The 22,278-nt window shown below is 41.6% G+C and overlaps 1 protein-coding gene across 3 annotated transcripts in view; it reads right to left on the reverse strand.

Moving 5' to 3' along the window:
* golga4 (golgin A4) overlaps positions 1-22,278 on the reverse strand; it is a 266,334-nt gene that overhangs the window by 176,856 nt on the left and 67,200 nt on the right. For all 3 annotated transcript variants that reach the window (XM_063054798.1, XM_063054789.1, XM_063054779.1), the window contains one exon: positions 14,127-14,277. In XM_063054798.1, coding sequence (XP_062910868.1) covers positions 14,127-14,277 — 151 coding nt within the window. The remainder of the gene's footprint in view (positions 1-14,126; positions 14,278-22,278) is intronic.

A 22,278-nucleotide genomic window follows, 5' to 3' on the forward strand; every position in this document is an offset into this window, starting at 1 on the left:
GCGTATACCGGAAGTCATGGGGGTAGTTTTAGCGCTTGCTTCTTTCTGGCGGGTCTGCTTTAGATTTCGCCTTGGGGTCTTGGGGTGGGGGGTGGTGGGAGGGGCTTCACGTTTTAGTTTGTTTCTCTTTGGGCTATATACATTATTGAAGTATTGGTTGCGTCCTTTTCCCCGGTATCTTTTGTATGTTCTGTTTCCTCTCCGGGTTTGTGGGTCGCGCCTATTGTCAATCCTCCTTGTTATGGGTTGACTTTAGGATTTATGGAGTCTATTATTAATTTTGTCTCCTGGAATACTAATGGTCTTAATCATCCTATTAAAAGGAAAAAAGTTTTTAAAGTGTTCCGGAGACTTAAAGCACAAATTTTATTTTTACAAGAGACCCATGTACGGAGGGGGGACAGACTACGTTTTTTCAAATTCTGGAAGGGACAACAATTTCATTCGAACTCCAATGCTAAGATTCGAGGCGTCTCTATTTTTATAGACTCCTCAGTTACTTTTATACAACAGGATATTATCTCTGATCCGAATGGTAGATTTTTATTGGTTAGTGGTTTACTATTTAATAAAAAAGTAGTTTTGGTTAATGTTTATGCTCCTAATATGGATTGTCCGGAATTTTATAAATCATTGTTTGATCAGTTTCCGAATTTGAACGAGTTTTCATTGATTTGGGGCGGAGATCTTAATACCTGTTTATCTCCAGCTTTGGACCGTTCGGCTCCTTTACGGACTTTACCTAATAAATCTGCAAATTTGATTAATTTTTTCCTTTCTGATTCTGGGTCGACGGACATTTGGCGTTTTCTGCATCCTCAGGAAAAAGATTTTTCCTTCTTTTCACATGTTCATCATTCCTATTCAAGAATTGATTATTTTTTCATTGATTCTCGTCTCATTCCTTCAGTGATTAAATGTGATTATGATTCTATAACCATTTCGGATCATGCTCCACTTAAGCTTTCTATTAAAATTATGGCCAATATACCAAACAATAGACAATGGCGTTTTAATTCGCTGTTGCTTCAGGACTCGGACTTTGTTAATTTTATGAATGAACAGATTGAGCTTTTTTTTACAATTAACCATACAGAAGATATTTCGGTTAACACTCTTTGGGACACTTTTAAAGCCTATATTCGGGGTCAGATTATTTCGTATTCCGTTGCTTTGAGGAAGAAACAGAAGCAGGAGGAGATGGCAATTGTGGACAAGATTAAAGAAATTGATAAGAAATATGTTATGGCTCCTTCTGAGGAGCTATACAAACAAAGAACTGAACTTCAAATGGAACACAGTTTACTACTCTCGTCCTCGATTGTAAACCAATTAAAGAAAACAAGAAGTGATTTTTATGTTCACAGTGATAAAATTGGCAAGCTGCTGGCTAATCAATTGAAATCTAATTATGTTAAATCTCAAATCAATCAGATTTATAACCAAAATGATCGATTGATATTGGATCATGTGGGGATTAATCAAACCTTTTGTGATTTTTATTCTTCTTTATATCAATCAGAGTCTCCTCGAGATTCTAAATATATGAATGATTTTTTAGATAAGTTAGACTTCCCTCAGATTTCACAGGATATGTCTTCTTTATTAGATACTTCCATTACAATGGATGAGATTAAGAATGTTATTTTTTCTATGAATCTGGGGAAAGCTCCTGGCCCTGATGGGTTTACCGTTGAATTTTATAAATGTTTTGCTTCTTTATTGATTCCTTGGCTCTATAAGGTTTTTGAGGCTTCTTTGAAACTTGGTAAACTTCCGGAATCTTTTAATAGAGCATCAATTTCTTTAATACTAAAGAAGGATAAAGACCCTGCTCAATGTGCATCTTATAGACCAATATCTTTATTAAATGTTGATTCTAAAGTTTTTTCTAAGTTATTAGCAAATAGACTAGAAAAAGTACTTCCTTCTATTATTTCGGAAGACCAAACGGGTTTTATTAAAGGTCGTTACTCTTTTTATAATATTCGTACATTGTTAAATATCGTTTATAATCCCTCACAAAATGTTCCTGAGTGTGTTATTTCTTTAGATGCCGAGAAAGCTTTTGATAGAGTAGAATGGCCTTATTTATTTAAGGTGCTTGAAATGTTTAATTTTAGCTTGAAATTTATATCCTGGATTAAACTGTTATATCACTCCCCTGTAGCCTCGGTTCGTACTAACTCCTTAAACTCACCTTTTTTTCCTCTCTTTCGTGGTACTCGACAAGGCTGTCCTCTTAGTCCCCTATTATTTGATATTGCATTAGAACCTCTTGCAATTGCTATTCGAGAATCTTTAAATATTACTGGGATAACTCGGGGATTAAAGTCCCATAAATTATCACTCTATGCTGATGATTTACTTTTATATATTTCTAATCCTGAGAGATCCATTCCTGCTGTTTTAGAGTTATTAGCACAATTTGGTCTTTTCTCAGGTTATAAATTAAATCTTAGTAAGAGTGAACTTTTTCCGATTAATAAACATCTTCCCTTATATTATAAATTTCCATTTAAATTGATTAATAATTACTTTTCATATCTTGGGATTAAAATTACTTGTAAACATAAAGATTTATTTAAGACTAACTTTTTACCATTAATAGACCATATTACTCAACTTTCATCTAAATGGTTTCCCTTATATTTAACTTTGATTGGTCGTATTAATGCAGTTAAGATGTTTTTTTTGCCAAAATTTTTATATGTGTTTCAGGCATTACCAATTTTCGTTCCTAAATCTTTTTTTGATAAAGTTGACTCTAAAATTTCTTCATTTATTTGGCAGAATAAGAATCCGAGACTGGGTAAAATACATTTACAGAAAGCTAAGAGAGATGGAGGTTTAGCATTACCTAACTTTAGATTTTATTATTGGGCTATTAATATTCGACATATGAAATTTTGGTTACTTGACCGGGACATACTATCTATTCCTAAATGGGTAGCATTGGAATTACAATCTGTTCAGGGTTATACACTTGGTTCTATTTTAGGTTCCTCTCTTCCTTTTGATTCGAAACGCCTTAAGCAGGTCTCTAACCCGATAGTTAAATATGCTTTGCGCATTTGGTTTCAATTCAGAAAATTTTTTGATCTTAATCAATTCGGGTTAGCGATTCCTATTTTAGGTAACATATTTTTTCCTCCCTCTTTTACGGATCGCGCTTTTCAAACTTGGAAGACTAAGGGTATTTTACGGTTTTTGGATTTATTTTTAGATGGTTCCCTTATGTCTTTTGAACAATTATCTAATAAATATAACTTATCAAGAATACATTTTTTTAGATATTTACAAGTTAGAAATTTCCTAAGTACTATACTTTCTTCCTTTCCAATGCTTCCTCCTATATATATTTTAGATTCGATAATTAACCTTAATCCATGTCAGAAAGGTGCATCGGCTATGATTTATAATATTATTATGAAACTTAGGAAAGCTCCATTTGATAAGATTAGGGTAGATTGGGAACAGGAATTGGGGCTTACCATTTCTGTGGATGATTGGGGGCAGATTTTACAATTAGTTAATACTTCCTCTATTTGTGCTAAACATTCCCTAATTCAATTTAAAGTGGTTCATAGAGCACATATGTCCAAAGATAAGTTAGCGCGTTTTTACTCGCATATTAATCCTTTCTGTGATAGATGTTCGGGGCAGATAGCCTCTTTAACTCATATGTTTTGGTCTTGCCCTACTTTGGAAACTTTTTGGAGAGATATTTTCAATATTATTTCTAAGGTATTAAATATAGATATCTCTCCTCACCCTATTACTGCTATCTTTGGACTACCTAAAATTTCTAGTAATCTTTCCCCTTCAGCCCGTAGAATGATTGCATTTCTTACTTTAATGGCGAAAAGATGTATTTTACAATATTGGAAAGAGCTTAATGCTCCAACTACCTTTTTTTGGTTTTCTCAGACGATTTTATGTTTGAATCTGGAGAAAATTAGAAGTAACCTTTATGATTCTTCATTTAAATTTGAACAGATTTGGGGACCTTTTATTCGATATTTTCATTTAATGTAATATTTACCCTTCTTGTTTTTTCTTCACTGTTTTAATGGAGGTCGGGATTGAGGACGTAATTTTAAGTTTAACTCTGTTTGGTTTCAAGTTAGCCCATTGCTTTGCTTTGCTTTTAGTTAGTTGCACGGTGGGTTTTTTTTTGGGGGTTTTTTTTTCTTTTTTTTTCCATTGATATATATAAAATCTAGTATACTATTATGTTATCTTGGTTTCTTATGCTTAAATTACATTGTTTGTAGTATTTTCTTTTTGGTATTGTTATCTTTTGGAATTTTATTATACTTTAACATTGTATTAATGTTTATATGGCTTACCTTTTTTGTATACTTACTCAATAAAAAGATTTAAAAAGGATAGTCAGAGGCTTATTCCCAGGGCTGAAATGGCTAGCACAAGAGGCCATAGTTTAAGGGTGCTTGGAAGTAGGTACAGAGGAGATGTCAGGGGTAAGTTGTTGTTGTTGTTGTTGTTGTATTTTTTGTAACGCAGATTGCGGTGAGTGCATGGAACGGGCCGCCGCCGGTGGTGGTGGAGGCGGAAACAATTGGGTCTTTTAAGGGACTCCTGGATAGGTACATGGAGCTTAGAAAAATAGAGGGCTATGGGTAAGCCTAGGTAGTTCTAAGGTGAGGACATGTTCGGCACAGCTTTGTGGACAGAAGCACCTGAATTGTGCTGTAGGCTTTCTGTGTTTCTATGATCCAGGAAACTGAAGCCCTGCCCCCATCACCAGTGTCTCAGCCACACATTAATATGCCTAATCACGCTATTCTTGTGCTCGTTAGCACATGGCACAGGTAGCAATCCCAAGATTACTACCCTGGAGATCCTGCTTTTCAGCTTCCTACCCAATTCCCTGAATTCCCTTTTCAGAACCTCCTCCCTTTTGCTACCTATGTCAATGGTACCAACATGTACCAAGACTTCTGGCTGTTCACCCTCTCCCTTCAGAATACTCTGCACCCAGTCTAAGACATCCTGGCACCTGGGAGGCAACAGACCATGTAGGTATCTCTTTCAGGCTAACAGAATCTCCTGTCTGTTCCCCACACTATGGAATCCCCTAAGACAACCGCATTCCACATCTTCTTCTCTCCCTTCTGCACCACGGAACCAGGTTCAGTACCAGAGATCCAATCGCCATGGTCGTCCTCTGTCAGGTCACCCCCACCCCCCTCAACAGCATCCAAAACAAGATAATGATTACTGAGGGGGATGGCCACAGTGGTGCTCTCTACTATCTGAGCTCTTCCCATCCCTTCCCTGATGGGCACCCACTTATCTAACTCCCACAGCCTCAGGGTGACTAACTCCTTGTAGCTCCTATCTATCTCCTACTCACTTACCCTAATAAGCTGTAGATCATCAAGCCACAGCTCCAGGTCCCTAAGAGGGTCTCTCAGGAGCTACATCTCGGTGTACCTGGGGCACCTGAGAGACTGGAAGATTCCCAGGATTCCCACATGTGACACCCAGAGCAAAGTACAAACCCTACAGACATGCTCTTGATTCCTTTAAAAAAAGAAAAAAAAAGACCACTTCCCCACTTACCTCGCCGAAGCCTGAATGAGCCAAAGCCCTACCACTCTGCCTCAGATCACTCCGTTGATGACCGTTCTGCTGGGCAGCATCTCCTTTTTATGCCTGAACCTTCCCTGCTATGTACCTCACGAATGGTGCTCTGGTTATAGCGGCTGATCGGCCATGTACAATGGACAAATATTCTAGAAGTTCCCTTTTTAAATAACCGCCGCCAACCTGCGAGAAATCCCTCTGTTGGCGCCGCTGACAGGCAGGACCAAACTACTGGAATATGAACACAGCAACATTTGAACAAAAGAAACTGAAGGTTTTTGGATCATAGGGATTTCTCTTGAGACAGAAGTGATCTGTTCAAGGGGAGAGGTGGCGGACTGTACCTGAACTGGAGGCGGACTAATATGTTGGTGAGCAGATTTTCTGGTACTACTAGGGAGGGTTCAAAACTGCATGGGTGGGATCAAAAGAAGCAGTGAAACAGATGGGAGACTGGAAGTTGACACAGAATTCAACTACAGTAAATTCAGAAGATGGGCAAGCAGCAATGCAGAGAACAAGGAAAAGAGGTTTCTGTAATGGCTATAACATATCTATTCCTTATAGCTATACATGGCATGAGTTCATCCTTCTTATCTTCAGGCCTCTTGCAATGTTTCATTGCTCCTATTAGTCAACAGGAATTAAAGGAACATGTATGCAGGAATTTTTCAGAAAGTTGTCAGAATAACAGGATTGTCGTATAAGGGGATTTTAACTGCCATAGTGCTAAGGGCTTACTTTGATGGAGTAGAATTGGTTAAGTGTCCTCAAGAACGTTGCTTCACAAAACACAAAAAGCCCTGCTAGACTGAGGGTAAAACATGACTATTCTTGAGAAATACAGCAGGTCAAGTGACTGAGGTGAATTTAGGAGGGCACTTTGGAACCAGTGACCATGCTTCCATTGGCTTTAATTCAGTCATGGAAAGAGACAGACCTGTTTGACAAGTTAAAGTTTTAACTTGGGCAAGGCAAATTTTGATAGTATTCGAAAGGAACTTGAAAAACTTGATTGGAGGAGGTGTGTCTGACAGAGTGATCAGCAGCACTGGGGCTCCACAGGGGACTGTCTCGTCTCCCTTTCTCTTCATCACTTACACCTCAGACTTCAACTACTGCACAGAGTCTTGTCATCTTCAGAAGTTTTCTGATGACTTTGCCATAGTTGGATGCATCAGCAAGGGAGATGAGGCTGAGTACAGGGCTACGGTAGGAAACTTTGTCACATGGTGTGAGCAAAATTATCTGCAGCTTAATGTGAAAAAGACTAAGGAGCTAGTGGTAGACCTGAGGAGAGCTAAGGTACCGGTGACCCCTCGTTCCATCCAGGGGGTCAGTGTAGACATGGTGGAGGATTAAAAATATCTGGGGATACAAATTGACAATAAACTGGACTGGTCAAAGAATACTGAGGCTGTCTACAAGGGGGGTCAGCGCCGTCCCTATTTCCTGAGGAGACTGAGGTCCTTTAACATCTGCTGGACGATGCTGAGGATGTTCTACGAGTCTGTGGTGGCCAGTGCTATCATGTTTGCTGTTGTGTGCTGGGGCAGCAGGCTGAGGGTAGCAGACACCAACAGAATCAACAAACTCATTCGTAAGGCCAGTGATGTTGTGGGGATGGAACTGGACTCTCTCACGGTGGTGTCTGAAAAGAGGATGCTGTCTAAGTTGCATGCCATCTTGGTCAATGTTTCCCATCCACTACATAATGTACTGGGTGGGCACAGGAGTACATTCAGCCAGAGACTCATTCCACCGAGATGCAGCACAGAGCGTCATAGGAAGTCATTCCTGCCTGTGGCCATCAAACTTTACAACTCCTCCCTTGGAGGGTCAGACACCCTGAGCCAATAGGCTGGTCCTGGACTTATTTCATAATTTATTGGCATAATTTACATACTACTATTCAACTATTTATGGTTCTATTACTATTTATTATTTATGGTGCAACTGTAACAAAAACCAATTTCCCCTGGGATCAATAAAGTATGACTATGACTATGGCTATGATTAAACATGAAGATCTTGAAAGTGAGATCGCAAACAGGTTAGAGTAAGGGGCAAGGCCAACAGGTGTAGGAAACCCTATATGGCGATGGATATTCATAATCAATAAAATAAAAAGCACCATGGGTCAGGTACAGGGAATTGCAGTTAAGTGATTCCCTAGAAGAGGTGCAGGATTACACTGAAAGAAAGGCCAAAAAGGGGGCACGTGAGATAGCTTTGATAGAGAAGAGCAAGAAGAATCAAAAGTGAAAAAGTCTAGAAAGAATACGACCTCTCAAAGAGCGCAGAGGAGCCTCAAGAAGTAGATGAGGTCCCCAACAAATATTTGTGTTTCTATCCTAGAGAATGACATGAAGACATCAAAATTTGAGACAGTTAATAGGGATAACTTGGGGATAGTTCACATTGCAGCAGAGGTGACACTGGATGTCTCACAGGGTAGGTATAAAAAGCTGTAGGAAGCTAGAGAAGAAGCAGGAGCCCTAACTGAGATACATACATCATTAGTGACAGGTGAAAAGCTAGAAAACTACAGGGAGGCTAACATTGTGCCTTTACCTCAGGACTGCAAAGAAAAATCTGGGTACTCTAGACCAGTAAGCTTAGCATCTGTGGTGAAGTTACTACAGGGAATTCTGAGGGATAAGATACACATACATTTGGAAAGACAAGAGTTGAATAGAGATAGTCAGCTTTGCGCATAGAAGATCATGCTTCACAAATTTGATTCAAGCTTTCTCAAGAATCATCCCAGGAAGTCAATAAGGGCAGGGAAGTGCCACAGGCATAGTCCACATGGACTCAATAATACTTTTGATAAAGTCCCACACAATAGGCAGCTATGGAAAATTAAATCACATGGAATTCAGGGAGCACTAGCTAACTGAATACAAGAATGGTTTGACACAGTGAACAGGTGGAATATTGTTTTGGACTGGAGGATCATGATGGGTGGTGTACCCAGGAGATAGTGCAAGGCAAATTGCTATCTGTCATCTAAATCAATAATCTGGATGGCAAATAAATCTGCAAATGACACTAAAATCACACAGTGGCTCTGACACAGTGTTTTGAAAGGCTCATTACAGCAAAATCATCTCCAGTCTCTCAGACAACCTCAACCTCTGGAATTTGACTACTATCAGGAACAGTTTCATGGCAGATGTCATTTCCTGGTCCAATACTCATCTCTAGAGCATCGGTTGAGTGAAGACACCTGTGCCAGACTACTGCCTTCAATACCATAACTTCAAGTAAATTTATTTCTAAACACCAAGACCTGAGACCCACCACCACCTTTTGCAACAGGATCCTTGACTTCTTGACCAACAGAGCACAATCAATAAAAATATTCAGCAACTCATCTGCCATAATTATCCTCAATGCTGGTGCCCCATGAGGCTGTGTCCTCAGCCCAACTTTATTCTCTATACACTTATGACAATGTAGACAGAATCTGTTCTAACTCCGTCTACAAGTTTGTAGTGGGCTGCAGATAAATAATGATGTGTCTGAATACAGGAAGGAGATAGAGAGCTTAGTGGCACAGTGCCAAGGCAATTGTCCCTCAATGTCATCAAAATAAGTGTTGGTCATGCACCAAGAAGGGTGTGCAGTGCGCAGGCTCTTGTTTACATCAACAACGCTGAGGCCAGGCAGATCAAGTGCCTCAAGGTCCGGGGAGTGGACATCATGAATAGTCTGCTCTAGTCCAATTACACAGGCACCATGTTCAAGAAAGCACACCAACACCTCTGCTTCCTGAGGAGGATAAATACATTTGGCAACTCACCAACTTTTAAATCAATACACCATGCAAGACAACAGGAATTCTGCAGATGCTGGAAATTCAAGCAACATACATCAAAGTTGCTGGTGAACGCAGCAGGCCAAGCAGCATCTATAGGAAGAGGCGCAGTCGACGTTTCAGGCCGAGACCCTTCGTCAGGACAAAGGGTCTCGGCCTGAAACGTCGACTGCGCCTCTTCCTATAGATGCTGCTTGGCCTGCTGCGTTCACCAGCAATTTTGATGTATGTTACCATGCAAGACATCCTATCCAGGTGCATCACAGCTTGGTATGGCAACTGCTCTGCCTATGACCACAAGAAACAATCCAGACTTACTGGCACAGCTCAGCAAATCAGGGAAACGAGCTTCCCATCAATGGACTCTGTCTATACTTCTCACTGCCCCAGTCAAGAGCCAACATATCAAAGGTCCCACCCAATGCTCTCTTTCTTCTCCCCTCTTCCATTGGGGAAAATATACAAAACTCTTAAATCATGTACCACCAGGCTCACAGACAGTGTCTATCATGGTAGAGTCCCAGTGAGTATTGTAGAACAGAGTACATGGCATCACAGATAGATAGGGTGGTGAAAACAGCTTTCATCAGTCAAACCAGTGAGTATAGATGTTATGCTGCAGTTTTAAGAGGTTGGTGAGGCCACATTTGTCATGTTCATTACTGGCAACCCTGCTTTAGCAAAAATGCTATTAAGCCGAAAGAGTGCCAAGGGATTGAACAAGGTAACACATACAAAATGCTCAAGGAACGCAGTAGGTCTCTCCTGCTTCCGTCAGCAGGGAACTCCACAACTTCCACCATCTTCAACAAGATCCTACCACTAAAGACATCCCACACCCCCATCCAACTTTCCACAAGGATCCCCCTCTCTGTGGTTCCATTATCCAACTGTACCTCCCCAGTGCTCTTATTCCAGCACTTATCACTGCAATCAGGAGTGCTACATCTGTCCATTCATCTCCTCCCTCACATTCAGGGTCCCAAACAGTTTTTCCAGGTGAGGCAACACTTCACCTGTGAGTCTGTTGGGGTCAGCGACTGTATCCGGTGCTCCCAATGCAGCTTCCTCTACATCGGTGAGACCTAAAGTAGATTGGGAGACCGCTTTGTCAAGCACCTTCATTCTGTCCGCAACAAGCAGGATTTCCCCTTGACCAACTATTTTAATTTCACTGCCCATTCCCATTCTGACATGCAGTCCATGTAGTCCACTCTCTTCTGCCACAATGAGGCCACTGTCAGGAGGAGCAATACCTCATATCCATCTGGATTGCTTACAACCTTACAGCATGAACATTGATTTCTCTAACTTCTGGAAATTTCTCTCCACCCCTCCTTCTGGCTCTCCCTGACTCATTTCTCTTTTCATACCTGCCTATCACCTCCCTCTGGTGCTCCTCCTCCTTCACTACTTCCCAGAATCCACTCTCCTCTCCTATCAGATTCCTTATTCTCCAGCCCTTTATCTTTTCCACCTATCACCTGCCAGCTTCTAACTCCATTCCCCCTTCCCCTACTTTCCTTCTCCCTGGCTTCACCTATCACCTACTAACCTGTACTCTTTCCCCATTCCACACCTCCTTATTTTGGCTTCTTTCTATTTCCTTTCCAATCCTGATGAAAGGTCTCAGCCTGAAACATTTGCTCTTTATTGCTCTCTATAGATGCTGCCTGTACTCCAGCATTTTGTGTGTGTTACTCTGGATTTCCAGCATCTACAGAATCTTGTGTTTGGGATTGACCAAGATGCTGCCAGAACAAGAGAGGCTGATCATGCTGGGACTTCATGTCACCCCTCATTTCCCACAATCCAGTGATGAGGTGTTTCAAATGATGAGAGGCATAAGTAGGGTGAATGCACAATCCTTTTTCCCCACAGTGGGGGCATCAAGAACTGGAGAGGATTAGGGCGAGAGGGGACAAATTCAATAGAAAACTGAGGGAGAACTTTTTCCAAAATGAGAGTGATCCATATATGGAATGATATGGTAGAGGAAGTGGTTGAAGTTGTATGTTAACAGTATATAAAAGACTGCTGGATGGGTACATGGATAGAAGTTATATGGGGTCAAATGAAGGCAAACAGGACAAGTTTGGTTGGCATTGACCCATTGGGCAGAAGGGCCTGTTTCTGTGCTGTACAACTATTACTCTCAGTAGGCCATTTAACCCATGCCTACTCCATTAGTTACTAATTTCATGGCAAAATTCCAAAACTAAACTTTCATCTCTTAGTTGCTTTAATACAGTATCAAAAAAACCTTTTTTTGAAAATGCCTTTTTTGAAAATGTTTTAAGAAAATATTCCAAAGTTGCAATGAATTATTCCTCCTTCACTGACGACACCCCTTACAACATTCTTCCAAGTAATCTATAAACATGTATTAAAATAACAAGAGCCCAAGGCATTTTTCACTAACTATGCTGCAAAAGATCTAAATAAAATTACAATTTATTGAATACATTTCATTGAATTTCATGGTCCAATCAGCTCACAATTACTGTATGTCTTGCACTAAAAAAAAATACCGATATGCTGTAGATTAAAAACCCCTCATTAAAAAAATGTAGTGATAAGCTGGAAACCATTCTTTAATTGCATCCAATATGCATCTTGTCCAGTCTTTGTTTAACAGAGCAACGTACAGGTGTCCCCCGCTTTTTGAACGTTCGCTTTATGAAACCTCACTGTTACAAAAGACCTACATTAGTTCCCTGTTTTCGCTAAGAGTTTTCACTGTTATGAAAAAAAGCAGCGCGCAAAAAAAAGGCCCGCGCAGCCGCTCTCCCCCGGATTCGGAATGGCATTCTCGCCGGCATTGCTTAAACACCTGCCTGTGAGCAGCCGTTTGCAAGCTGAGTTCTAAGGTATTGCAAAAGCCTGAAAGAGCTCGTATGGGTGTTACACTTAGCGTAAAACTAGACATAATTAAGCATTTCGATCGTGGTGAATGAAGTAAGGACAAACTGAGTTTGGCTTGTGGAAGGTGACAAAGATGATGTTGAAGAGGTTTTGGCATCTCATGACCAAAAACTGATAGATGAAGAGCTGATGCAATTGCAAGAGGAAAGGATAACAATTAAAACCGAATGCAGTAGCGAAAGTAAAGTTGTCCAGGAACTGAATGTGAGGCAACTACGTGAAATTATCTGGGCCGCGGACAGATACCGATCCGCGGAGAATGCAGCAGTAGCCAGGAGGCACCCAGCACATCTTTAAGAAAAAAAGCCAAAATAAACAAGCTAATTAATTAGGTGCCGCCCGGCATGTAAATGTCGGCCCAGATCAGAGACAATTGCCAATTGCGTCGCCTCTGATCTGGGCCGACATTTACGTGCCGGATGGCACCTAATTAATTAGCTTGTTTATTTCGGCTTTTTTCTTAAAGATGTGCTGGGTGCACCCCCGGCACCGCTGGACCGCTGCATTCTTCACAGATCGGTATCGGTTTGCTGCCTGGAGGGTGGGGGCCACTGTACCAGCCCAACTTCCTACGACTCAGCCTAACACCATCATCAGTGTGCTCGGCGCGTTCCCAATTCCGGTAAGTGATACTCCACTGTACAATACATTATTTCTACTTTATATCGGATGTGTATTTTTACCTGTTATTTGGTATGATTTGGCAGCTTCATAGCTTAAAGGTTACTGGAGAGCGCTTGCGCTGTGTTTTTGCCAAGAACGCTTGCATGAGATTTTCGCTACGGAGAACAGTGCAGGCAATTATTGTGGAAAAGTATTTCTACTTTATATAGGCTGTGTATTCATCATATCATTCCTGCTTTTACTATATGTTACTGTTATTTTAGGTTTTATATGTTATTTAGCATGATTTGTTAGGTTATTTTTGGGTCTGCAACACTCACAAATTTTTCCCATATAAATAAATGGTAATTGCTTCTTTGCTTTACGACATTCCGGCTTACGAAACGTTTCAGAGGAACGCTCTACCTTCGGAGGTCGGAGGAAACCTGTATTAGGATAGTAAATGTACCATCTGTCAAATCCCTTGCCAAAGTGTTAACATCATAGATGCCTGTGAGCAAACATCTGAAAGCATCCACTTTTGCTTAAATAGAGCCACTGCAACAGAGGGACCAAATCTTTACAATTATCTTCTTTCAAAGTCAACTATAAGCAATGTTGCATCACACCTATCCAAAAACATGGACCGTTCCTGTGTGAACCTAAAGTCAGAATTTAATAGGCAAACGAATACTGCCACAGGTGTGCTCGACTATCCATAGCCTGCCATGAATTGTGCACATTGAATTCCTGCTGATGAAACTGAAATAGTGCAATGGAATCTGTTAAGACTGAACAGAGCAAGCCCTGCTTAATTCAGACTCAAATCAATAATGACAACAGTGTTTTAATATTGAATTTCCTTCCAAAGTAGGCCAAGATTAAAGAAAGGAACAGAAAGACAAGTTAAAAATATTAAAATACCCTATCAATTCAAATTAAAATAATGAAATTTCCAATTCCACATTAACTACTGTTTTTTAAACTGGAAAATACTGATTTGTGAAATGGGCAAGGCTACAAGTCTCACTATTTTTTTTTTGATTATAGTAAATGCCAGCCTCATGATTTATTGAAGAACCTTCTTGATTGCTCAGAGATAAAGATCCAAATATGCCTTCTACAATCTTAATTTGATGTGTGATTGTATTATAAACATTACCTCCTAACCCATCTGGGTCATCTGTACTATCTTCAGTGTTCGAACTCTGCTGAGCTGTTTCTGTGCTTTCCTCCACAGAGGCTTGAGCTGTGGGTTCATGGACGCCCACACTTGACCCTCCAGGTACAGTCCTTTGCTTCAGTAATGCAACCTATAGATATAATATGTTCAGCATTAACAAATTTGAAGTGCATTTCATGACATCTATGTTTGAAGCACTTCTTTGCACACAACCAATTCAGCTAAAAATACCAATTAATACAAATAAAAAAGTTCCTCAGGAACATCAGTAGCTATTTTATCCGTTAAGTAGCCATTTTTCCATGTCTGCCAAAGTAATGGACCCAATGAGGCAAAAAAATTATTTCTATTAGAAAAACCTGGTGACAGTGAATACACCTCAAAAACCATCTGGATAAATAAGAAAATTGCTCGTATTTCGATAAACACCCACAAAATACTGGAGGAACTCAGCAGGTCAGGCAGCATTTATGGAAATGAATCACCAGTCAACGATTTGGGTATCTTCTCATTCTGGCATCTTCCCCCTTCCTTTCCAGTCCTGATGAAGGGTCTCGGCCTGTTGATTCATTTCCACAGATGCTGTCTGACCTGCTGAGTTCCTCTAGTATTTGTGTGTGTGTGACCCTGCACTTCCAGCATCTAAAGCAGCTCCTGTTCATATTTAGATATCTGAAAATCATAAAAACCTACCTGCATCAGGATTTATTTGCAAGATCTGTTGGTCAATACCCGAAGGAAATTTTGAATCCAGATTCATTTTACATTCAAATTAAAGAATTTAGTTACATGGTCAATAACAGAGTTACAAAGGAGGCCCTCTGTCGTTTGGGGTCAACCATGAATGTTGCGTCCCAGCATCTACAATGTATGCCAGCCAGGGCAGTATGATATGGAGAGCAAGCTGTTGCCCATGTAGCAGGCTGCCCCTCTCCAGGTAGCTGATGAATCCAAAGGAAAAGCAGAGACTGAAACAGTTTGGCACCAGCAGTGTCACAAGAGTTGCCAATCAATGTTGAAATCAAAACAGGACTGCCTTAGGAAATCCAGCTGCGGATTCTTCCTCAGAGTTTACTTCCAAAGCCTTCCCATTACGTGGGTATAGCCCCAAGACAGCGGAGGTTTGAGAGAATTTTCTTTCTCCTCGGTGAGCAGCCAGCCATGGCTAACAAGCCTTTGCCCTTCTCCTGTCAGTAGAAATGGTGCCACCAGGGTAAATAGCTAAGCTACACGTGAAGGCCAGGAGCTGGACTTGGTTGTCAAAGGTTATTTGAGACACACGCCACTGGGAGATTTAATAGGTAGTGGGAACTTATTCCTACTACCACCCAGTGCTTTATCAACTGTAAGGAATATAGTTACAACAGACAACTAAATAATTAAATGAAAAATCAAACTTGCAGATCAGTGTATAGCACTTAGTATTCCCCTATATCAGATAAACCAGGTAAAAGATTGAGTGACCGCTTTGTGGAGCATGGACATTCAGCCCACAGGGGCAACCCTGATCTTTATTCAACTTGAATTCTTCATCCCAATATCATTCTGTGGCAGGTTACACTGACACACAATGCAAGTTTGAAAATTCAGCACCTAACCTCTGCCTGGGCATGCTGCAACATTTTGGACTTGACACCGAATTCTACAATGTCAAGTAACTTGTTTTCTCTACCTTGTATCGGTCTTCATTGTGCTATTGGTTCAGCTTAACACGCCCTCACCCTTAGCTTTACCCCTCTGGAAGTTAAGGGCAGACTGACCTGTTACTCCTCTGCATTCTGTGGTTTATTCTCTACCCGTACTCCTTCCATTCACCTGACAACCTTGTGTACAGCGTATTCCCATGGTCATCCCTGTTTTACCCTAAGGCACCCTCTCTGCCCAAGTTTCCAGGCAGCTTAACAAGATTCTCTTTTTCCAATTCTAAGAAAATATCTTCACCCAATACAAGAACTGTCAAGAAGTTTCAGTATTTTCTGTTTCTATTTAAACTGTAAACTATTTTGTTAACAATGTAAAATAATATAAACATACAAATATACACTCAGTGGCCACTCTATTAGGTACCTCCTGTTTGTGGGCTTCTGGCTGCTGAAGCGCATTCACTTCAAGCGTCAAAGTATGGTGCATTCAGAGATGCTCATCTGCACACCACTGTTGTAACATGTTGCTATTTGAGTTACCGTCGTCTTCCTGTCAACTTGAACCATTCTCCTCTGGCCTCTCTCATTTTTGCCCACATAACTGCCAATCACTGCACATTCTCTGTAAATTCTGGAGACTTTTGCATGAAAATCTCAGGGCATCAGTAGTTTCTAATATACTCACATCACCCTGTCTGGCACCAATAATCATTTCATGGTCAAAGTCACTTAGATCACATTGCTTACCCATTCTGATGTTTGGTCTGAACATCAACTGAACCTCTTGACCAAGTTTGCATGCTTCTATGCAGTGGGTTGCTGCCACATGATTGACTGATTAGATGTTTGCATTAACCAGGTGTACAGGTGTACCTAATACAGTGACCACTGAAAGTACAGTAAATGGCAAGTCCCTTGGGAACACTGGTAGAGAGATCTCAGGGTGTCAAGTAATTCCCAAGGATGTGGCAACGTAAGTAGATGGGGGTGGTAAGAACTACGTACTGCATCCTTACCTTCATTGGTGGGAGTTCTGTGTACAGATAGAGGAAGTCACACTGCAGATGTACAAAACCTTGGTAACGCCACATTTGGAGTATTAAAGTTAGGCAAACCTTGATCGCTTCCTTTGGAGCTTCAAAGGCTGAGGGACAACCTCATAATAAGTTTATAAATTATTTCCACTTCGCTGGAAAAAGGCCATGAAAGATCCTACCTACCTTGCTCATGGACTGTTTATCCGACTCCCATCAGGGAGGAGGCTACATAGCATCCACATCAGGACCACCAGACCCAGAAATACTTACTTTCACCAAGCAGTAAGGTTGATCAATACCTTCACCCACTAACCCAACCAAACACACCCCAATCCTACTTTATTACTTCCTGTCAGAGTCACTCCTATACCTAGCATCACTTTATGGGCATACAATCTATGTATATAACCTTCTTATGTACTTATATTTATTGTAATTTTTTTTATTGTTGTATTCTTTATCTTAATGCATTTTTTTTTGTTCTGCCTCAGATCCGGAGTAACAATAAAGTTTTTCTCCTTGCACTTGTGTACTGGAAATGACATTAAACAATCTTGAGACACATCACAGTCCTTAAACCCTAACCTGACCTCCAACCTCAAAACTATCCCTACGAAAAAGAGCCTGAGCCACAACCTTGATGAAGACTGCAGTCCTCATCATCTTGACTAGTAGGACAGAACCTTTATCCAAAGAACCTACCTAGTCAAACTTTGTTGCACTCCTCATTTCTGAGGCAGGGTGACAAAGCTGATACACAATCTCACCAGTATCCTGTATAACTGGTCTGAGGCAACATTATACTTGCACTCAAGCCTCTTTAGGCTTAAGGCTAACGTGCCATCTGCCTTCATAACTTCTTGCTAAATAGTAATGTTAAATTATTCATTTACCAGAACTCCTCAATCCCTTTGAGCACCAAAATTTTTCAATAAGTTACTAACTGAAATACACTCTGCTTTTACTCGCCCATATTATATTTCATCTAACACACACAAAATGCTGGTGGAACACAGCAGGCCAGGCAGCATCTATAGGAACAGGTACAGTCAACGTTTCGGGCCAAGACCCTTCGTCAGGACTAACTGAAAGAAGAGATAGTAAGAGATTTGAAAGTGGAAGGGGAAGGGGGAGATCCGAAATGATAGGAGAAGACAAGAGGGGGAGAGATGGAGCTAAGAGCTGGAAAATTGATTGGCAAGAAGATACAAGGCTGGAGAAGGGAGAGGATCATGGGACGGGAGGCCTAGGGAGAAAGAAGAGGGGAGCATTAGAGGAAGATATAGTGAGAGGGACACAGGGAGAAAAAGAGAGAATGAATGAATGAATGAACGAATGAACAATGGGGTAAGAAGGGGAGGAGGTGCTTTATATTTCATCTCCCATGTCTTGGATGTATCCCTTAGCCGGTCCATATCCCATTTTTGCACCTTCCACAGAAATTTCGATACCAACCAGCTTTGCTTCATCAGCAAATGCATTTAATAAATTCAGTCACCTTGACATTAGCATTGGCATCAATTGTAAAGTTATGATCCATGTATTGATCCCTAAAGCAGCCATCAGTATCAGTCTCTCAAACCATGAATTACCAGTTTATTCCAACATTTTTCTGTGTCTCAACAAACCTTCAATTCAGGCAAAGATGCAACCCACCAATACATATCCTCAATTTCTGTTGAATAACCTCATGGGCACATGGTTAAAGTCTGACAACACAAATATCTGTTGTCCTGTCCAAGACCGAAAGAAGCTGCAGAAGATCGTGAACAGGGCGCAGCACATCACACAAACCAATCTTCCGTCCTTGGACTCACTTTACACCACATGCTGTTGGAACAGTACTGCCAGGATAATCAAGGACATGACTCACCCAGCCAACACACTTTTCGTCCCTCTTCCTTCCGGGAGAAGGCTCAGGAGCTTGAAGACTCGTACGACCAGATTTGGGAACAGCTTCTTTCCAACTATGATAAGACTGCTGAACGGATCCTGACCCAGATCTGGGACGTACCCTCCAAATATCCGGACCTGCCTCTAGGTTTTTTCGCACTACCTTACTTTCCATTTTTCTATTTTCTATTTATGATTTATAATTTAAATTTTTATATTTACTAATTTTTACTATTCTTAATTTTTAATATTTGTAATCCAGGGAGTGGGAAGCGCAGAATCAAATATTGCTGTGATGATTGTACGTTCTAGTATCAATTGTTTGGCGACAATAAGGTATCTACTCAATCTTCCATACTTCTTCTGCTTGTTACAGAATACAAAAAGTAAAAAAAAAATCAAACACGATTCTCCTTTTATAAATCCATGAACTGCAGATTCAACCCTATTCTATTTTTTCTTCCTTTCTTATGGGCTAGTAACCTCAATAGTAAGTTCTCATTTTCCTGACACTGACGCAAACCCAGCTGGTCTGTAGCAAGCTTTCAGTTTTCTGTGTTGCCAGCCCAAAATAGTACATCTAAATTTGCCGTCTTCCAAGTCCCAGAAAAATATTCCTGAAACTTAGGAACAGAATATTTCAGAGGTTCATATTTTTGTTACTTCTTTATTGAAGCCTTACCATCTGTTTAATATCTGTCAATAAATTATCATATCTATTTTCTTCAGACTTCCTTTTCTGAATTTTCTCAAATCTTCAGGATGAGTATACGTTTGGCCAACATTTTGGCCTTACTTGTAATTCACTGTTACAAGCAATGTTCTATAGATGCTAGCTCAGATAATGACAATTAAACCAAAGTTAAAATGCAGATATAGTCAATCTAAATTGTGGAACTAGATTATCAAGAATAAGAAACACAGCTGTGGAAGTGTAAGACTGCAAGAACAGCAGTGCAATTTTTCTCTTCCAACAGAAGCAACCTGATCTGCTGAGTATTTCCGGCATTCTTCATTTCTAACTGCCTCTTTTCAGCATTCCTCCATTTGTGCTCCTCCAAGCAATTACATTTGAATTCATCAGAGGCTACAAGAAGCAATTGTGTCACCTGGTATTCATTTTGTCCTTTGTTTGTAACTTAAAACACGTTTGATTTCTCCATTCTGTTGAAGATGTTACCTAATCTGCTGCCAACAACAGGAATTCTGCAGATGCTGGAAATTCAAGCAACACACATCAAAGTTGCTGGTGAACGCAGCAGGCCAGGCAGCATCTGTAGGAAGAGGTGCAGTCGACGTTTCAGGCCGAGACCCCTCGTCAGGACTAACTGAAGGAAGAGTGAGTAAGGGATTTGAAAGTTGGAGGGGGAGGGGGAGGTCCAAAATGATAGGAGAAGACAGGAGGGGGAGGGATAGAGCCAAGAGCTGGACAGGTGATAGGCAAAAGGGGATACGAGAGGATCATGGGACAGGAGGTCCGGGAAGAAAGACGGGGGGGAGGGGGGACCCAGAGGATGGGCAAGAGGTATATTCAGAGGGACAGAGGGAGAAAAAGGAGAGTGAGAGAAAGAATGTGTGCATAAAAATAAGTAACAGATGGGGTACGAGGGGGAGGTGGGGCCTTAGCGGAAGTTAGAGAAGTCGATGTTCATGCCATCAGGTTGGAGGCTACCCAGACGGAATATAAGGTGTTGTTCCTCCAACCTGAGTGTGACTTCATCTTTACAGTAGAGGAGGCCGTGGATAGACATGTCAGAATGGGAATGGGATGTGGAATTAAAATGTTTGGCCACTGGGAGATCCTGCTTTCTCTGGCAGACAGAGCGTAGACGTTCAGCAAAGCGGTCTCCCAGTCTGCGTCGGGTCTCGCCATTATATAAAAGGCCACATTGGGAGCACCGGACGCAGTATATCACCCCAGTCGACTCACAGGTGAAGTGTTGCCTCCCTGGAAGGACTGTTTGAGGCCCTGAATGGCGGTAAGGGAGGAAGTGTAAGGGCATGTGTAGCACTTGTTCCGCTTACACGGATAAGTGCCAGGAGGGAGATCAGTGGGGAGGGATGGGGGGGACGAATGGACAAGGGAGTTCTGTAGGGAGCGATCCCTGCGGAATGCAGGGGGGGGGAGGGAAAGATGTGCTTAGTGGTGGAATCCCGTTGGAGGTGGCGGAAGTTACGGAGAATAATATGTTGGACCCGGAGGCTGGTGGGGTGGTAGGTGAGGACCAGGGGAACCCTATTCCTAGTGGGGTGGCGGGAGGATGGAGTGAGAGCAGATGTACGTGAAATGGGGAAGATGCGTTTAAGAGCAGACTTGATAGTGGAGGAAGGGAAGCCCCTTTCTTTAAAAAAGGAAGACATCTCCCTCATCCTAGAATGAAAAGCCTCATTCTGAGAGCAGATGCGGTGGAGATGGAGGAATTGCGAGAAGGGGATGGCGTTTTTGCAAGAGACAGGGTGAGAAGAGGAATAGTCCAGATAGCTGTGAGAGTCAGTAGGCTTATAGTAGACAACAGTGGATAAGCTGTCTCCAGAGACAGAGACAGAGACAGAAAGATCTAGAAAGGGGAGGGAGGTGTCGGGAATGGACCTGGTAAACCTGAGGGCAGGGTGAAAGTTGGAGGCAAAGTTAATAAAGTCAACGAGTTCTGCATGCGTGCAGGAAGCAGCGCCAATGCAGTCGTCGATGTAACGAAGGAAAAGTGGGGGACAGATACCAGAATAGGCACGGAACATAGATTGTTCCACAAAGCCAACAAAAAGGCAGGCATAGCTAGGACCCATACGGGTGCTCATAGCTACACCTTTAGTTTGGAGGAAGTGGGAGGAGCCAAAGGAGAAATTATTAAGAGTAAGGACTAATTCCGCTAGACGGAGCAGAGTGGTGGTAGAGGGGAACTGATTAGGTCTGGAAACTGATTAGTTCCCTGGCCCCCACCGCTTTATTTTCACCATGGATGTCCAGTCCTTATATACTTCCATCCCCCATCAGGATGGTCTCAAAGCTCTAGGCTTCTTTTTGGATTCCAGACCTAATCAGCTCCCCTCTACCACCACTCTGCTCCATCTAGCGGAATTAGTCCTTACTCTTAATAATTTCTCCTTTGGCTCCTCCCACTTCCTCCAAACTAAAGGTGTAGCTATGGGCACCCGTATGGGTCCCAGCTATGCCTGCCTTTTTGTTGGCTTTGTGGAACAATCTATGTTCCGTGCCTATTCTGGTATCTGTCCCCCACTTTTCCTTCGCTACATCGACGACTGCATTGGCGCTGCTTCCTGCACGCATGCTGAGCTCGTTGACTTTATTAACTTTGCCTCCAACTTTCACCCTGCCCTCAGGTTTACCTGGTCCATTTCCGACACCTCCCTCCCCTTTCTAGATCTTTCTGTCTCTGTCTCTGGAGACAGCTTATCCACTGATGTCTACTATAAGCCTACTGACTCTCACAGCTATCTGGACTATTCCTCTTCTCACCCTGTCTCTTGCAAAAATGCCATCCCCTTCTCGCAATTCCTCCGTCTCCGCTGCATCTGCTCTCAGGATGAGGCTTTTCATTC

This window comes from Mobula hypostoma, chromosome 1 (assembly GCF_963921235.1).
Source record: "Mobula hypostoma chromosome 1, sMobHyp1.1, whole genome shotgun sequence".
Lineage (NCBI taxonomy): Eukaryota > Metazoa > Chordata > Chondrichthyes > Myliobatiformes > Myliobatidae > Mobula > Mobula hypostoma.